Raw genomic sequence first — 13,866 nt, forward strand, 5'->3', positions numbered from 1 at the left:
GTGCAAACTTGATGGTCCACAATTTTAAATACCTATAAGTACTGCAGAATAGGAGGAGAGGCATGGAAGAGGGAAATAAATTACAGTCAATGATAGTTAATTTTATTTTGTTTTGTTTTTCCCTTTTCCTAAAATTGGCATGCATAGGCTGCTATGTGACGGAAGAATTTCAAACCAGCTTTACACTCTTCATAAAGAAGCCCTTGTGATTGGATATTAGTAGTGAGGGAACTCTAGAGGCTTTTCTTAGACCCCATACGTGCTCAACTAGGCAAAGTTTATCAAATTATTCAGTAATGTAGCTTTGTCACACAAGCTTGATAAGAAGTGTATTAAATTAAGGCCAGATTTAACCTGAATGTACTTTAGTTTATTAAGATCATAGCTAAGAAAGGCCATACTTATTACTGAAAGCAGAAAAGACAGGCTACAAAAGGAGGGGGAGGTATTGCCTATTATTTTAGGGATGATAAAACCTATATACAATCATGTGTGTAACTCGTATAAAATAAACATAAGAAGACTATTTCCTGTCATGACTCCTTGCTGGTTTCCTCTTCATATGCATTCCCTGTGCCGTTCTGTATATAGGATGAGCCAGAACCAAGGCCATATAAGTGACCACAGTATTTGGCATCATCAAGGTGGTCTTCAAAGAACATTTCTCTCATTTTGAAAAAGGTCATTCCTGTGAGCAGTGAGTCAGACCCTGCCTGGTGCTGAGGTCCTATCCGCTGCAGCTCTAACTGCTCAGCAACTTCCTGTAATCCACCTTTGAGATTTTTGCAGCTCTTCATGAGGTACTTCACATCATAAATGACAGGAAAAAATAATCGAAGGATCTCAAAGAAATCAAGTTCTTCTTCAGGCAAGTTAGAGTTGGTCAGAATTTTGATTAAATAGCCAAAGTCATAACCACTATGAAATGATAACCATTTGACCCCTTCACAAAGAACCACTCCTGAAGTCATAAGAAGTTCTGCAAAATATTGGGTCTCAATTCCTTCCTCTTCATGTTTCTTAAACTGGATACCAGATGTTGTTAGTAGCTCTATAGAGTCCTGAGCATACATGTCCTCCGTCAAATTAAATTTAAAATTAAACTGCCAAGTTGATGTTCCTGGAGGATATTCTCCTTGCTCATTCATAAATGTCAGTCCGAGCTGAATTATCTTTAACAAGTCTACATTACACCTCAACAGTTGGTATTGATAGTCAGCATTGCTTCTGAATTCTCCAATGGTCCTTGCAACAACACCTGGAAACTCGGTGTCCATAGCAACATAATTATATTTTCGGATAACTTGATGGATTTTCTTCATCTCTTCATCCAGGTTACAGGCCCAAACTTCACAAATTCTTTGGCTAAGATCTACAGTTGCTGCTGGCATAGTGACAGCACAAGGGGTCTAGATGCGAAGCATCAAAATCTTATGCTTGATTGAAAATTTGTTTCATAAAAATACTTTACCCTTTACTTGTGTACTTGTGTCTCTGAGCTCGCGCTCCTCCTTCTCCTCCTCGCCATAGAGATTGCACCCAGCGGCGGCGGTGGCAGTGGCTGTGTAGGCAGTGGCAGCAGGAGCACCATAGACACCTCTCGCCCTGCAAAGGGGAAAGGGGAGCCGGAGCGGCGCTCTGCCCCTATTGCCATCTTTTATCTGTGATTATACCTGGTCTTGTATGTAGTATGTGAATGATGCATTCTTTCCCAATGTTGTGGCGGCAAGTGCGATCAGAAAGAAAATGGACTTTTTAGTTCAATTTTTTGTGGGAAAGCAGTGAGTTATGGTGGAAGTGGCTCAGTTCTGCCTTTGTGATCTCAGGTTTGGGAGATCTTTATGGCTGTTATTAAAGCTCAGCCCTATGCCCACGAGCCCTGAGTACAAATGACACTTTCTCCAGGACAAAAAGGAACCATTTCCAGGGAACACAGACCCTCCACTCAATAGAACTTACAGTGTGACCCCCCTCAGCCTATATGTCAGTTTCACTTCTGGTCCAGGTGTAAGAAGAAGTAGAAATTGCCTCAGATAATGATGTTCAATCACTGCCTTGCCCAGAAAGATCACAATTATCTCTGTCAGAGTCCAGGAACTTACTCTGGGCTGACAAGACACATTTGCAACTTAGCACTGCCAAGAACACTCTGAAATGTGAGTATTCAACAAAATACCTTACCAGGCCTGTGCCCCAGGCCCTCCCCTGATGGTGTGGGTAAGCTCCTTGGTGGCTGGTCAGCAAGCACAGCCTTTCTAAATAGATCCTGAATCCCTCTTTCTCATAATCCTTATATTTAATTTCTGTGCATTACAAGATAAACCAGTTAAGAACCTAGAGAGTATACTAACATAACTAAGGGATCTGTTTAATAGCTTAGATATGAAAATAATTTTTTAAAAACAAAAGACATGTTAGAGGACAGAATCTTACAGAAATATGTTGTGTTGTACAATTAGTTGTATCCTAATTCTGAAGAATTAGGCAAGTATTCAGGTAGCATGTTTTATGTGTGATGCAGTAAAGGATAGAGAACGCATTTGCAGTATATTAATATAAAGAATACTGTGAGAAGTGCTTTACATAGTATAGTGCTTTTCATATTGAACAAAAAGTGACAGCATCCATACTATGTAGAGGAAGACTTACCATGTTCCTCAGTGGTTGTTGCTTTTTACTACCTATAAGTTTCAACTATATACAATTGCAGAAACTCACAAGTCACAATTGAACATTTCTTCATATGGAGTCTATGTTTGTTTACGGTAATTTCATTTCTACTATATTTCCTTGACTAATTAACAACAAATTGGCAAACATAAATTTCAAAAGATCCATTTTATATTTTATATCAACAATAACATTAATATGATGTGATTTTTTTGGCAGTCATCCTAAAAAATAGAATGTAACTGTAAATACATTAGAAATTATAAGAAAAGGCCCACTTAAAAATCCAGAATAAAAGAAAGTCTGCTTTTAATATGAATCCTCCTCTTTAAACCTATACCTGTGGAGATATAAGAATGTGGTAGAATGCAAACTGAATTAGCTTAGGTCACACATTGAAGAAGTAAAACAGAGGATACATAGGCAAACAGAGAAGCTAGTAAGTTTTCTTAAGTGAAGATGAGGAATTGGAGTTGTTGAGGGAAGAAGAGGAAAATACAATAGTGCAATCTGCAGAGGAGACAAGAAGATGCAGCCTGCATGAGTGGTGTGAGAGCAAGCAGGCTGAAGAGAATGGGGGAAAATAAATAAAGCAGCAGTTGAGATTTGGAGGGAGAAGGCACAAGCATAGAATGGAGGGAAGTGGAATGTGGAGGAATACATAAAGAAATGGAAGCTGGAAGGAAAGAACGTTAATAAATATGAGGAAAGGTGAAGAGTAAAGTGAAGGAGAAAAAAAGAAGAGAGAAAGGGGGCATTAAACAGAAGAAGAAATGGTTGAAAGAGAAAAGAGGAAAGAGAGTGGGGGTTTAAACAAGGAGGAAAGTGGAGGACAGAAAAAGGTGGAGGGCAAAATGAAGGGAAATTGAGGGCATGGTAAAAGTTGGAAACAGAAGATTATCTGAGTGTTGTAAGCAGGAAGATAAAGAGCATTGAGGGACTTAGGATGAATTCAGAATATGGAAAATGATCAAAGGATGGGGTTGGAAAAAAGCAGAAAGGCAGGTGGAAGTAATATGATAGAGAAAGAAAGTAGAAGTATGGTGTCTGATGTAGAAAGAGAAAAAAGGAGGAAGAATGGAAAGAAAGGGGGAGAAAAAATGTTGTGCAAAGATTAGAGGAAGGAAAATAGGACATAATAGAAGAGGAAGATAGAGGGCATTTGGCAAATGAGGAGATGACAGGTAAGGGTAAAAAAGAGTGTGAGAAAGGAAAAAAGAAAATAACTAGAACAATAAACAAAAGAAAGCCTTCAAAAGAGGTGATATTGGAGAAGAAGTTTCTGGATTTAAGATCTAAAAGAGGGGAGAGTATACAGACATATATCAGGAGTAAAGAGGATAGGATGAAAAAGTGAAAAGGGAGGAGAAGGAGTGAGAAATGAAGGAAAAATAAAAGCAGAAAAGGATTGGAGTATACCGAAGAAAATTGAATAAAATGGAGAATATGTTGGAAGAAGTGAACTGAAGGAGGTAGAAAATATGAAGGGGACACCAAACAGAGTGAGAAAATTTTTGGGAATCTAGAAGTTAAGAAGTAACAAGTCTCAAAAAGGAGTAGAAATAGAAGGGTGAAAAGGGAAGAGGATCTCTATCTTCATTGTGCAGTATGAATTCATGTCTGAGCCTTGTTTTCTGGGAGTGTTTAATAATGCTCAACTTGCTGTTTTGGGAGTGCTCTTTTCTGATATTGCCAGATTGTCTTGGTTTCCATTACTTAAGTTCATTTGCTTTCCTATTGCCATCTTTTATCTGTGATTATACCTGGTCTTGTATGTAGTATGTGAATGATGCATTCTTTCCCAATGTTGTGGGGGCAAGTGCGATCAGGAAGGAAATGGACTCTGTAATTCAGTTTCTTGAGGGAAAGCTGTGAGTTATGGTGGAAGTGGCTCTGTTCTGCCTTTGTGAGCTCAGGTGTGGGAGATCTTTATGGCTGTTCTTAAAGCTCAAACCTATGCAGACCATCCCTGAGTACTAATGACACTTTCTCCAGGACAAAAAGGAACCATTTCCAGGGAACACAGACCCTCCACTCAATAGAACTTACAGTGTGACCCCCCTCATCCTATATGTCAGTTTCACGTCTGGTCTAGGTGTAACAAGAAGTGGATGTTGCCTCAGATAATGATGATCAATCACTGCCTTGCCCAGAAAGATCACAATTATCTCTGTCCGAGTCCACAGACTTACTCTGGGTTGAAAAGGAACATTTGCCAATTAGCACTGAAAGAACACTCTGAAATGTGAGTATTCAATAAAACACCTTACCAGGTCTGTTCCCCAGGCCCTCTCCTGAATGGTTTGGGAAAGCTCCTTGGTGTCTGGTCAGCAAGCACTGCCTTTCTAAATAGATCCTGATTCCCTCTTTCTCATAATCCTTATATTTAATTTCTGTGCATTACAAGATAAGCCAATGAAGAATTTAGAGAGTATACTAACATAACTAAGAGATCAGTTTAATAGCTTAGATATGAAACTAATTTTCTTAAAACAAAAGTCATGTTAGAGGACAGAATCTTACAGAAATATGTAGTGTTGTACAATTACTTATATCCTAAGACTGAAGAATTAGTCAAGTATTCAGGTAGCATGTTTTATGTATGATGCAGTAAAGGATAGAGAACACATTTGCAGTATATTAATATGAAAAATACTGTGAGCAGTGCTTTACATAGTATAGTGCTTTTCACAATGAAAAAAAGTGACAGCATCCATACTATGTAGAGGAAGGCTTACCATGTTCCTCAATGGTTGTTGCTTTTTATTACCTATAATTTTCAACTATATACATTTGCTAACTCGAACTTGTCATAATTGAACATTTCTTCATATGGGATCTAACTTTTTTAGGGTAATTTCATTTTTACTATATTTGCTTAAGTAATTAACTACGAATTGGCAAACATAAATTTGAAAAGATCCATTTTATATTTTATATCTACAATAACATTGATATGATGTGATTTTTTGGCAGTCATCCTAGGAAATAGAATGTAACTGTAAATACATTAGAAATGGTAAGAAAAGGCCCTCTTGAAAATCCAGAGTAAGGGAAAGTCTGCTTTTAATATGAAACCTCCTCTTTACACCTACACCTGAGGAGATATCAGTTCATGGTAAAATGCAAACTGAATTAGCTTAGGTCACACATTGAAGGAGTACAAAGGAGGATACATAGGCAAACAGAGAAGCAAGTAAGTTTTCTTAAGTGAAGATGAGGAATGGGAGTTGTTGAGGGAAGAAGAGGAAAATACAGTAGTGCATTGTGCAGATGAGACAAGAATGTAAAGACTGCATAAGTGGTGTGAGAGCAAGTAGGCTGAAGAGAATGGGGGAAATAAATTAAGCTGCAGTTGAGATTGGGAGGGAGAAGGCAAAAGCATAAAATTGAGGGAAGTGGAAACTGGAGGAATACATAAAGGAAATGGAAGCTGGAAGGAAAGGATGGATAAGGAAATATGAAGTAAGGTGACTAGGGAAGTGAAGGTGAAAAGGAGAAGAGAGAAGGGGGGGATTAAACAAAAGAAAAAATCATTGAAAGAGAAAAGAGGAAAGAGAGTGGGGGTTTAAATGAGGAGGAAAGTGGAGGATGGAAAAAGGTGGAGGACAAAATGAAGTGAAATTGAGGGCATGGAAAAAAGTTGGAAACAGAAGAGGGTCTGAGTGTTGGAAGTAGGAAGTTAAAGAGCACTGAGGGACTGAGGATGAATTCAGAATATGGAAAATGATCAAGGGATAGGGTTGGAAAAAAGCAAAAAGACAGGTAGAAGTAATATGATAGGGAAAGAAAGCAGAAGTTTGGTGACTGATGTGGAAGGAAGGAAAAAGAGGAAGAAGAAAGAAAAGGAAGAATGGAGAGAAAGGGCGAGAAAAAATGTGCAAGGGTTGGAGGAAGGAAAATAGGAAATAGTAGAAGAGGAAGAGAGAGGGCAATTGGAAAATGAGGAGATGAAAGTTAAGGGTAAAACAGAGTATGAGAAAGGATAAAAGAAATACAACTAGAAAAATAACGAAAGAAAGCCTTCAAAAGAGGTGATGTGTGCAAAGAAATTTCTGAATTTAAGATCTAAAAAAGAGGAAAGTATGCAGACATATATCAGGAGAAAAGAGGATAGGATGAAGAAGTGAAGAGGGAGGAGAAGTAGAGAGAAATGAAGGAAAAATCAAAGAAGAAATGGATTGGAGTATACCAAAGAAAATTGAATAAAACGGAGAATATGTTGGAAGGAGTCAACTGTAAGAGGTAGAAAATAAGAAGGGGACACGAAAAAGAGTGACAATAATTTTGGGAATCTAGAAGTTAAGAAGTAACAAGTCTCAAAAATAAGTAGAAATAGAAGGGTGAAAAGGGAAGAGGATCTCTATCTTCATTGTGAAGTATGATTTCATGTCTGAGCCTTGTTTTACGGGAGTGTTTAGTAATGCACAACTTGCTGTTTTGGGAGTGCTCTTTTCTGATACTGCCAGATTGTCTTGGTTTCCATTACTTAAGTTCATTTGCTTTGCTATTGCCATCTTTTATCTGTGTTTATACCTGGTCTTGTATGTAGTATGTGAATGATGCATTCTTTCCCAAAGTTGTGGGGGCAAGTGCGAATAGGAAGGAAATGGACTCTGTAGTTCAGTTTCTTGTGGGAAAGCAGTGAGTTATGGTGGAAGTGGCTCAGTTCTGCCTTTGTGAGCTCAGGGGTTGGAGATCTTTATGGCTGTTCTTAAAGCTCAAACCTATGCCCACCAGCCCTGAGTACTAAAGACATTTTCACATGGCCAAAATGGAACAATTTCCAGGAAACACAGACCCTCCACTCAAGACAACTTACACTGTTACCCCTTGTAGTGTATACGTCAGTTTCACTTTTGGTCCAGGTGTAACAAGAAGTGGAAATTGCCTCAGATAATAATGATCAATCACTGCCTTGCCCTGGCTGATCACTATTATCACTGTCAGAGTGCTGAGACTTACTCTGGGCTGAATAGGGACATTTGCCTCTTAGCACTGCCAAGAACACTCTGAAATGTGAGTATTCAACAAAATACCTTACCAGGCCTGTGTCCCAGGCCCTGTCCTGAATGGTTTGGGAAAGCTCCTTGGTGTCTGCTCAGCAAGCACAGCCTTTCTAAATAGATCTTGATTTCCTCTTTCTCATAATCCTTATATTTAATTTCTGTGCATTACAAGATAAACCTATGAATAACCTAGAGAGTATACTAACATAACTAAGGGATCAGTTTAATAGCTTAGATATGAAAATAATTTTCTTAAAACAAAAGTCATGTTAGAGGACAGAGTCTTACAGAAATATGTAGTGTTGTACAATTATTTATATCCTAAAACTTAAGAATTAGGCAAGTATTCAGGTAGCATGTTTTATGTGTGATTCAATAAAGGATAGAGAACACATTTGCAGTATATTAATATGAAGAATACTGTGGGCAGTGCTTTACATAGTATAGTGCTTTTCACAATGAACAAAAAGTGACAGCATCCATACTATGTAGAGGAAGGCTTACCTTATTCCTCAATTCGTATTGCTTTCATTACCTATAAGTTTCAACTATATACATTTGTTGACAATAAATTGTCATAATTGAACATTTCTTCATATGGGATCTATGTTGCTTTAGGGTAACTTGATTTTTACTGTATTTCCTTAAGTAATTAACAACGAATATGCAAACATAAATGTGAAAAAATCCTTTTTATATTTTATATCAACAAAAACATTGATATGAGGTGATTTTTGGCAGTCATCCTAGGAAATAGAATGTAACTAAAAAGACATTAGAAATGGTAAGAAAAGGCCCTCTTGAAATCCAGAAAAAAAGGAAAGTCATCTTTTAATATGAATCCTCCTCTTTAAACCTACACCTGAGGAGATATCATTTCATGGTAGAATGCAAACTGAATTAGCTTAGGTCTCACAATGAAGGAGTAAAATGGAGGATACATAGGCAAACAGAGAAGCAAGTAAGTTTTCTTAAGTGAAGATGAGGAATGGGAGTTGTTGAGGGAAGAAGAGGAAAATATAGTAGGGCATAGTGCAGATGAGACAAGAAGATACAGCCTGCATGAATGGTGTGACAGCAAGCAGGCTGAAGAGAATGGGGGAAAATAAATAAAGCTGCAGTTTAGATTGGGAGGGAGAAGGCAAAAGCATAGAATAGAGGGAAGTGGAAGGTGGAGGAATAAATAAAGAAAATGGAAGCTGGAAGGAAAGGAAATATAAGGAAATATGTAGTAAGGTGAAGAGGGAAGTGAAGGTGAAAAGAAGAGGGAACAGGGGATTAAACAGAAGAGAAAATGGTTGAAAGAGAAAAGAGGAAAGAGAGTGAGAGTTGGAATGAGGATTAAAGTGGAGGATGGAAAAATGTGGAGGAAAAATGAAGTGAAATTGAGGGCATGAAAAAAAGTTGGAAACAGAAGGGTATCTGAGTGTTGGAAGGAGGATGATAAAGAGCATTGAGGGACTGAGGATGAATTCAGAATATGGAAAATGATCAAAGGATGGGGTTGGAAAAAAGCAAAAAGACAGGTAGAAGTAATATGATAGGGAAAGAATGCAGAAGTATGGTGATGATGTGGAAGGTGGGAAAAGGAGGAAGAAGAAAGAAAAGGAAGAATGGAGAAAAAGGGCGAGAAATAAATGTTGTGCAAGGGTTGTAGGAAGGAAAATAGGACATAATAGAAAAGAAAGTAAGAGGGCATTTGGCAAATGAGGAGATGAAAGTTAAGAGTAAAATAGAGTATGAGAAAGGAAAAAAGAAAAATAACTAGAAAAATAACGAAAGAAAGCCTTCAAAAGAGGTGATGTGGGCAAAGAAATTTCTGGATTTAAGATCTAAAGAAGGGGAGAGTATGCAGACATATATCAGGAGAAAAGAGAATAGGATGAAGAAGTGAAGAGGGAGGAGAAGGAGAGAGAAATGAAGGAAAAATCAAAGCAGAAAAGGATTGGAGTATACCGAAGAAAATTGAATAAAACAGAGAATATGAAGGAAGGAGTGAACTGTAGGAGGTAGAAAATTGGAAGGGGACACGAAAAAGAGAGACAATAATTTTGGGAATCTAGAAGTTAAGAAGTAACAAGTCTCAAAAATAAGTAGAAATAAAAGAGAGAAAAGGGAAGAGGATCTCTATCTTCATTGTTCAGTATGATTTCATGTCTGAGCCTTTTTTCCGGAAGTGTTTAGTAATGCACAACTTGCTGTTTTGGGAGTGCTCTTTTCTAATATGGCCAGATTGTCTTGGATTCTACTATGTAAGTTCATTTGTTTTCCTATTGCCATCTTTTATCTGTGATTATACCTGGTCTTGTATGTATTATAAGAATGATGCATTCTTTCCCAATGTGGGGGCAAGTGTGTTCAGGAAGGAAATGGACTCTGTAGTTCAGTTTCTTGTGGGAAAGCAGTGAGTTATGGTGGAAGTGACTCAGTTCTGCCTTTGTGAGCGCAGGGGTGGGCGATCTTTATGGCTGTTCTTAAAGCTCAAACATATGCCCACCAGCCCTGAGTACTAAAGCAAGTGCGATCAGGAAGGAAATGGACTCTGTAGTTCAGTTTCTTGTGGAAAAGCAGTGAGTTATGGTGGAGGTGGCTCAGTTCTGCCTTTGTGAGCCCAGGGGTGGGTGATCTTTATGGCTGTTCTTAAAGCTCAAACCTATGCCCACCAGCCCTGAGTACTAAAGACAATTTCTCATGGCCAAACTGGAATAATTTCCAGGGAACACAGACCCTCCACTCAATAGAACTTACACTGTGACCCACCTCAGCCTATATGTCAGTTTCACGTCTGGTCCAGGTGTAAGAAGAAGTGGAAGTTGCCTCAGATAGTGATGATCAATCACTGCCTTGCCCTGGCTGATCACAATTATCTCTGTCAGAGTCCAAAAACTAACGTTGGGTTGAAAACGAATATTTTCCACTTAGCACTGCCAAGAACACTCTGAAATGTGAGTATTCAACACAATACCTTACCAGGCCTGTGCCCCAGGCTCTCTCCTGAATGGTTGGGAAAGCTCCAGGGTGTCTGGTCAGCAAGCACAGACTTTCTAAATAGACCCTGATTCCCTCTTTCTCATAATCCTTATATTTAATTTCTGTGCATTACAAGATAAACCAATTAAGAACCTAGAGAGTATACTAACATAACTAAAGGATCAACTTATAGCTTAGATATGAAAATAATTTTTTTAAAACAAAAGACATGTTAGAGTACAGAATCTTACAGAAATATGTAGTGTTGTACAAATACCTGTATCCTAATTCTGAAGAATTAGGCAAGCATTCATGTATCATGTTTTAGGTGTGATGCAGTAAAGGATAGAGAACACATTTGCAGTATATTAATATGAAGAATACTGTGGGCTGTGTTTTACATAGTATAGTGCTTCTCACATTGAACAAAAAGTGACAGCATCCATACTATGTAGAGGAAGGCTTACCATGTTCCTCAATGGTTGTTGCTTTTACTACCTATAAGTTTCAACTATATACATTTGCTGACACTAAATTGTCATAATTGAACATTTCTTCATATGGGATCTATGTTTGTACAGAGTAAATTCATTTTTAGTATATTCCTTAAGTAATTAACAACAAATTGGCAAACATAAATTTGAAAAGATCCATTTTATATTTTATATCAACAATAACATTAATATGATGTAATTTTTTGGCAGTCATCCTAAAAAATAGAATGTAACTGTAAATATATTCGAAATGGTAAGAAAATGCCCTCTTGAAAATCCAGAATAAAGAAAAGTCTGCTTTTAATATGAATCCTCCTCTTTAAACCTACAACTGCGGAAATTTCAGTTCATGGTAGAATGCAAACTGAATTAGCTTAGGTCACACATTGAAGGAGTAAAACAGAGGATACATAGGCAAACAGAGAAGCTAGTAAGCTTTCTTAAGTGAAAATGAGGATTGGGAGTTGTTTAGGGAAGAAGAAGAAAATACAGTAGTGTGTTGTGCAAATGAAACAAGAAGATACAGCCTGCATGAGTGGTGTGAGAGCAAGCAGGCTAAAGAGAATGGGGGGAAATAAATAAAGCTGCAGTTGAGATTGGGAGAGAGAAGGCACAAGCATAGAATGGAAGAAAGTGGAAGGTGGAGGAACACATAAAGGAAATGGAAGCTGGAAGGAAAAGAAAGGTTAAGGAAATATGAAGAAAGGTGAAGAGGGAAGTGAACATGAAAAGGAGAAGAGAGAGAGGGGGGATTAAACAGATGAAGAAATGGTAGAAACAGAAAAGAGAAAAGAGAGTGGGAGGTGAAATGAGGAGGAAAGTGGAGAACTGAGAATGGTGGAGGACAAAATGAAGTGAAATTGAGGGCATGGAAAAAGTTGGAAACAGAGGATTATCTGAGTGTTGGAAAAAGTAAGATAAAGGGAATTGAGGGACTTAGGATGAATTCAGAATATGGAAATTGATCAAAGGATGGGGTTGGAAAAAAGAAAAAAGGCAGGTAGAAGTAATATGATAGAGAAAGAAAGCAGAAGTATGGTTTCTGATGTGGAAGGAGGGCAAAGGAGGAAGTAGAAATAAAAGGAAGAATGGAGAGAAAGGGGGAGAAAAAATGTTGTACAAGTGTTAGAGGAAGGAAAATAGGACATAATAGAAGAGAAAGAAAGAGGTCATTTGGCAAATGAGGAGATGAAAGGTAAGGGTAAAAAAGAGTATGAGAAAGGAAAAAAGAAAAAAAACTAGAATAATAAACAAAAGCAAGCCTTCAAAAGAGGTGATATGGAAAAAGAAATTTCTGGATTTAAGATCTAAAAGAGGGGAGAGTATGCAGCCATATATCAGGAGAAAAGAGGATAGGATGAAGAAGTGAAGAGGGAGGAGAAGGAGAGAGAAATGAAGGAAAAATCAAAGCAGAAAAGAAGTGGAGTATACCGAAGAAAATTGAATAAAATGGAAAATATGTGGGAAGGAGTGAACTGTAGGAGTTATAAAATAGGAAGGGGACACCAAAAAGAGTGACAAAAATTTTGGGAATCTAGTAGTTAAGAAGTAACAAGTCTCAAAAAGAAGTAGAAATAGAAGGGCGAAAAGGGAAGAGGATCTCTATCTTCATTGTGCAGTATGATTTCATGTCTGAGCCTTGTTTTCCTGGAGTGTTAAATAATGCACAACTTGCTGTTTTGGAAGTGCTCGTTTCTGATATGGCCTGATTGTCCTGGTTTCCATTACTTAAGTTCATTTGCTTTCCTATTGCCACCTTTTATCTGTGATTATTCCTGTTCTTGTATGTAGTATGTCAATGACCCATTCTTTCCCATTGTTGTGGGGGCAAGTGAGATCAGGAAGGAAATGGACTCTGTAGTTCAGTTTCTTGTGGGAAAGCAGTGAGTTATGGTGGAAGTGGCTCAGTTCTGCCTTTGTGAGCTCAGGTGTGGGAGATCTTTATGGCTGTTCTTAAAGCTCAGCCCTTTGCCCAACAGCCCTGAGTACTAATCACACTTTCTCATGGCTGAAATGGAAAAATTTCCAGGAAACACAGACCTTCCACCCAATAGAACTTACATTGTGACGCCCCTCAGCCTATATGTCAGTTTCACTTTTGATCCAGGTTTAACAAGAAGTGGAAATTGCCTCAGATAATGATTATCAATCACTGCCTTGCCCTGGCTGATCACATTTATCTCTGTAAGAGTGCAGAGAATTACTCTGGGATGAATAGGAACATTTGCCACTTAGCACTGCCAAGAACACTCTGAAATGTGAGTATTCAACAAAATACCTTACCAGGCCTGTGCCCCAGGCCCTCTCCTGAATGGTTTGGAAAAGCTCCGGGGTGTCTGGTCAGCAAGCACAGCCTTTCCAAATAGATCTTGATTCCCTCTTTCTAATAATCCTTATATTTAATTTCTGTGCATTACAAGATAAACCTATGAAGAACCTAGAGAGTATACTAACATAACTAAGGCATCAGTTTAATAGCTTAGATATGAAAATAATTTTCTGAAAAACAAAATTCATGTTATTGGACAGAATATGTAGTGTTGTACAATTACTTATATTATAAGACTGAAGAATTAGGCAAGTATTCAGGTAGCATGTTTTATGTGTGATGAAATAAAGGATAGAGAACACATTTGCAGTATATTAATATGAAGAATACTGTGAGCAGTGCTTTACATAGTATAGTGCTTTTCACATTGAACAAAAAGTGGCAGCATCCGTAC

The 13,866-nt window shown here is 37.9% G+C and overlaps 1 protein-coding gene across 1 annotated transcript; it reads right to left on the bottom strand.

Annotated features, from left to right (window-relative positions):
- Positions 1-533: 533 nt before the first annotated feature.
- Positions 534-1,391, bottom strand: LOC308414635 (CCR4-NOT transcription complex subunit 7-like; the record flags this gene model as incomplete). The annotated part of the gene is made up of 2 exons (XM_080909873.1): positions 534-918; positions 1,072-1,391. 2 exons carry the CDS (start codon positions 1,389-1,391, stop codon positions 534-536), a joined length of 705 nt encoding a protein of 234 aa, XP_080765999.1.
- Between the last annotated feature and the right edge of the window lie 12,475 nt (positions 1,392-13,866).

This window comes from Micromys minutus, assembly GCF_963924665.1.
Source record: "Micromys minutus genome assembly, chromosome: X".
NCBI lineage: Eukaryota > Metazoa > Chordata > Mammalia > Rodentia > Muridae > Micromys > Micromys minutus.